The 5456-nt window shown below is 27.5% G+C and overlaps 1 protein-coding gene across 1 annotated transcript; it reads left to right on the top strand.

Moving 5' to 3' along the window:
* The first annotated feature begins 688 nt into the window (after positions 1–688).
* LOC124919588 (uncharacterized protein At5g39865-like) lies at positions 689–2131 on the top strand. The gene has a single exon (XM_047460237.1). The coding sequence runs from the start codon at positions 996–998 to the stop codon at positions 1854–1856; it is 861 nt and encodes a 286-aa protein (XP_047316193.1). The 5' UTR covers positions 689–995; the 3' UTR covers positions 1857–2131.
* The last annotated feature ends 3325 nt before the right edge of the window (positions 2132–5456 follow it).

Below are 5456 nucleotides of genomic sequence, written 5' to 3'. Positions count from 1 at the left end.
AAAAATACAAATAAAAGCCATACAAATATATTAACACAATAAATCTATAATTAATATCATTACCATCTCTGGTTAATATTTGATATTTTTAATAATTGATTTGAATATGAAGTTATGAAAAATACATTTTTGGTATAATAATACTTGCAGATTATGTGGATTAAAAAAATCAAAATAATAATTACTTTGGTTAAAAATTAATATAATAAATTTGACATCTTCATCAAATTTATAAAATTGACATTTTCCTATAAATAAATACAAAATTTTTAACACAATCATAATTAATGCCATTACCCTCTTTCACTTAAACTAGAATGTATCCAGTTCATTTGCACGAGTAATAATATAAAAAATCGTGAAAAAAATATTACGGTAAAAATTTTATGGGCGGGTCAACTCACAATCTAGCCCAAATATCCATTTACTCTCACATATATCCAAATTAACCACAATTCTCAACCCGGAAATCCGAAAATTTTAAAAATTAAATATCATTTTATATATATATAGATTTGATATTTTTAATAATTAATAGGAAATCTGAGTATAGTAAATCACTTAATATAATTATAAACAAAAAATTATATTAATTTTAAATTATATAAAAGTAAAATAAAAAAAATAAAGAAATAAAAAAAATTTGGTTGATGTGATTTTAGAAAAAGCTCGTCCTCATTTCCCCACCGGCCATGCTTTGGCTCCTCCCTTTTCCTCTTCTTCCCGACCCAAATTGACGACTGAGAGAAGAAATCATTTTGATCTTCTTTCCCCTTTAAGCAAAAGTGAAGAAAAAAGGGTTTTGCTCGTTTTTATTCAGATTTTATCAATAATCTCCACTTTCCTCTTAGAGCTGAAATCCCAATTGAACGATCAATATCTTATCATCTTCCTTCACGGGCAGGGTAGCCTACGATTATACAATCTAGGAGGAGAGAATCGTTTTGCAGGAATTCTCCTTCTTCCTCAAAGGAGGTTCATTTGTTAGTAAAGAAATGGCTGGTTATGGTGACAAATCGGAATTCTCTGGTAAACCCAAAACTTCACCCTATTTGAATCGATCATTGACTATGGAATCATCGGTTTCAAATGGGTATTCATTTTCCAAGAAACCCCACCTTAATAATTTGATCGAATTCGAGCGGAATGGTTCGATCAAAAAACTGCACAATTCCTCCATTGACTCTATGGGTAATTCGATCAAAGGAAAGGTGAAGAAACTATGCAGCTTGTTCGAATCATCCAAGTCCAAGTCTTCGTCATTATCATCATCATCCACAGGTATAGAAGAATCAGAATCCCAACAACGATTGATTAGCAAATTGAATCCAATAAAATCATCGAATCCTGATTCATGGGTTTCTTCAATCTGGGTCGACTCTTCAATTCGTTTACGTGGTACTGAAGATCGAGTCGTCCTGTATTTCACTAGCTTAAGAAGCATACGAAGAACCTGGGAGGATTGTTGCACTGTTAGGATGATAATCAAAGCCTTTAGAATCTTTGTTGATGAACGAGACATTTCAATGGATTCTGCGTACAGGAAAGAGTTACAGTCGGTGTTGGGTTTGAAAGTTACAACAATTCCTCAAGTATTCATCAAAGGGAAATACATTGGAGGTGCTGATATGATCAAACAGCTTAATGAGATTGGAGAATTGGGAAAGATGCTTAGAGGTCTTCCTCTTCGAAAACCTGGTCATGTCTGTGATACATGTGGGGATATGAGGTTTATTCCATGCTCTAATTGCAGTGGAAGCAGAAAGGTTTATGATGATGATGAAGAACAGTTGAAGAAATGTTTGGAATGCAATGAAAATGGTTTGATTCGTTGCCCTACCTGCTGCTGTTCTTAATAGTATGTTAACTTGAATATTTCAGCAGTAATTTCATGAAAATGGATTGGGTTTTAGTTATATGATTGGATTGACAAACTGCTTTGAGTGAAATTATACCTTTGATTTGTGTTGTTTGAACCAAAAGATTTATTGGTCCATTTTTAAAGCCAACAGGCTAAAAAAATCAAATAAGAAAACTGATTATTGTGTGCATATAATGGTTGTAAACAAGTCTGTTCTGTTATCTTGGTCTGTAATTTCTTATGCAGGAAATGATTTATTCATTGTTTGAATATGTAATGTGACAACGAGAGAATCGGGTAAAAATAGTTTATCATCTGTAATGTTCTAAACCAGTTCCAGTTTATTCTACAGTTTCGATAATCTTCCTTTTACTATATCATTTTTTTGTAATTCAATGTTCTTCTCTTATGTTGTACAGAAGAAATTTGTTTTCAAGAAATCTCATATTGTGTCAAAAGGTAGGTTGGGAAACGGTTATATTGAATTGTGATCCATTTTGGAAATCTTTTGTGACAGTTGATAATTGATATGATTTAGCTTGTGGCTAAATTGAATGATCATGCATTGCATTCTATTCAAGTATAATTATCTAAGTTTGATGGTACCATATTATTTTGTTGTAAAGCATCTCATATAAAAGTGTGATTGAATTAGGTAAAGAGAAATTCAGTGAAAAGTGATATCTTTTTGACAATTTTATAGACTGGAATATAACACTTTTTTAGCAAATTATTTTTTCTTGATTCTTTATTTTTGAACAAAGTGACCAAATTTTGTTTCTCAAAAAGAATAGAGGTGGGCATTGTGAGCCCTGTTTATCAGGCCCAGCAGAGTTCTAACCTTGTATTGTCTTTCTGAAAACATTAGGTTTTCCTGTTAAATTCTTTTGGATATTGAACAATTGTTATCGAATGCTACCTTAGAAAACAAAGGAAACCAAGTTGATTGTTTTGTCAAAGTTAAATTTAAAGTAATCTTGCACTATGATATCTATTTTAAATTTAAATTGTGTCGACCAACCCTTGTGCCATGATGATCATGTATTTTTTCAATTTTTTTTGTTTTATTTTTTCACTCAAGTTTATTTTAGTTTGACTAGTCTAACTTTCCTTTAAATCTGCTTTGTGAATCGAATCTAAAACTCCTAATTTTACTTTTAATTTCTTAAGTAAACTAGTTATATTTACTCATTCTAGATTGAGATAATATGTTAGATTAGGTTAATCTAATTTATATTCATCCCACAATTTATTTCACTTTTTTACTAGTTAAAATAAATAATATTTTTTCTCTAAAGATATTATTATAAAAATAATAATACATATAGATAAAACAACACAACATTTCAATAAATCTAAACAATCTAAACATAATCTTAAGACAAGATTCATAAAAGCGTTAATTATAAGCATTTCTTCGATAGCCGTAGAAAAGAAAAAAAATCATGTTTGTTAAGGTAGAAAAAAGTTAATAATCGACTGGAGAACATAGAAACTTTGACATTAGCTAGTGGGGCTCCTATGGTTGTACCGATGCGACCTCTAATCACCTAAACATTTTAAGGTACTGCTCTTTGTGAATATCAGCGTACCCTGATTTTTAAGATGAGTAAACCGTAGACCCACCACTTCACTTTCACTTTAGGTCAGTCCAAAGCTTTTGGTCCGGACAATTTTATTTTACTTGGCTGATTTTCATATCAATGTTTGAATAGGTCGTGCTCTTTGTCTTCCTTTATATTAATATATTTTTTTCTCTCAATATATATTAACTCCTAAATAAATATATTTTTATTCAGGTTATTATTTTTTTATTATTTTTTATATTTATTAGATTGGTCATTATTTTAATCTTATTTTTATTCAAAATTTTTTATATTTTTTAATAAATAAATAATTCTATATATACCTAATAATTCTATTTGTATTAAGTATTTCATAATATATATATATATATATATATATATATATATAATTATATATTAAATATACATATATAACAACTTATTTAAAGTTAATTTGGTAAGTAAAAATAAATGAACTTGTTTGATGATTTGTCTCCTCTTTATATTAATATATTTTTTCTTAAATTTATTAAAATTAATTTATAAATATATTTGATTAGATATACAATTATTTTAATTCTTTTTCATAATTTAATTTTTTCAAATTTTATATTTTTTCTTCATCATCATCCTTTTTAATAAATATTATATATATATATATATATATATATATAATATATATATATATATATATATTGTATTAATTATTTTATAATATATAATTATATAATAAATTTTATAAATATTTGCAATTACACCCTAATTAAAATTTCCAAATAATTTATTAATTTTATATATATATAATTTATACGTATTTATTATTTATATAATTATAAAATATTCATTTCATTATTCATTAACCATATTTAAATAATTTATTAAAAAAAATAAATGTTGTATATATTCTCATCCCATATTTATTATTTCTATAATTAAAAACTTCATATTTTTATTAGTACTTTATATATAATATATAGAAAAGTCTATTTAAAAAATTAAATATTTAAATAACTCTTTTTTAATAAATATTTTATATAAATGATAATTACCTAAATTATATGTTATATGAAATAAATGATATATCATTTGACATCTATCACATTTTAACTTAATTAATGTGTTTTCAATGATAGTGATTATGGATTAATAGGCAAGAACTTATATACCAAATATATATATATATAAACAAATAAATAAATAAATAAATACATGAAATTATAAATTGAATTTAACACTGAGTTTAGTGATTAAATTGTTCACATTTTAAATTTGAGATTAAGGCTCGAGTTCCAATTGGTGCAGATTTTAGAGGAACATTATAAAAATTAAAATGATGATAATGGTGAATTTGAAGGATTAAGGGAATGGTGATTCAAATTGAGAGTGACATTAATATTGCATTCTTGATATGATGGTGTTGGTAATCTTATTTTGTAACAATTACACGTAAATAATATATGAATATAATAAAATGATAATAGAACAAATACAATAGATTATGTAATGAGATGAAGAAATGTCTTCTCGTTTTCTCTGAGGCCTGTGAAATCACAATTCCCTTAAAACAGTTTCACCGTCTCCTTTTTGTGCTGGAGAGTTTCGTCGGTGGCTACTTCCTAGTGTACAACAGAACCTGCAATGATTTAGCACAGAAAACCACTACAACAATGAACTAGACAAAAGTACCTAAATCACAATCACTGGGTAGGTAGTTTAATTCCCACATTAATGGAAATTAAAAGATTAACCATGTGAAAGGTTCAATAGTTGAATTCTACATAGAATATGTAGGTGTAACCCTTTGAACCTTTCCTTATGAAACTATATAACTTTACTAGCCGATTAGTAGACTCGATGTCCTTGAACTATTCTGCCTTTTGTGTAAACGATTACACACTTTCACATAGAATTCTTCCTGATACATTTCAGTTCTCATGATTGTGGTCGTTTTGGCCATAAACACTCGCCTAGTTCAGTGAGAGGGTCTACAATTGAGCCGTGTAATTCTTTCGAAGCGGCCCCACTTCTCT

The sequence above is a fragment of the Impatiens glandulifera genome, chromosome 1 (genome assembly GCF_907164915.1).
Source record: "Impatiens glandulifera chromosome 1, dImpGla2.1, whole genome shotgun sequence".
NCBI classification, from domain to species: domain Eukaryota; kingdom Viridiplantae; phylum Streptophyta; class Magnoliopsida; order Ericales; family Balsaminaceae; genus Impatiens; species Impatiens glandulifera.
The sequence above is the reverse complement of the archived record's forward strand: the minus strand, read 5'-3'. Positions and strand labels throughout refer to the sequence as shown.

Excerpts from the sequence above, each read along its gene's own strand:
- LOC124919588 (XM_047460237.1), top strand. The coding sequence starts at position 996 with ATGGCTGGTTATGGTGACAAATCGGAATTCTCTGGTAAACCCAAAACT.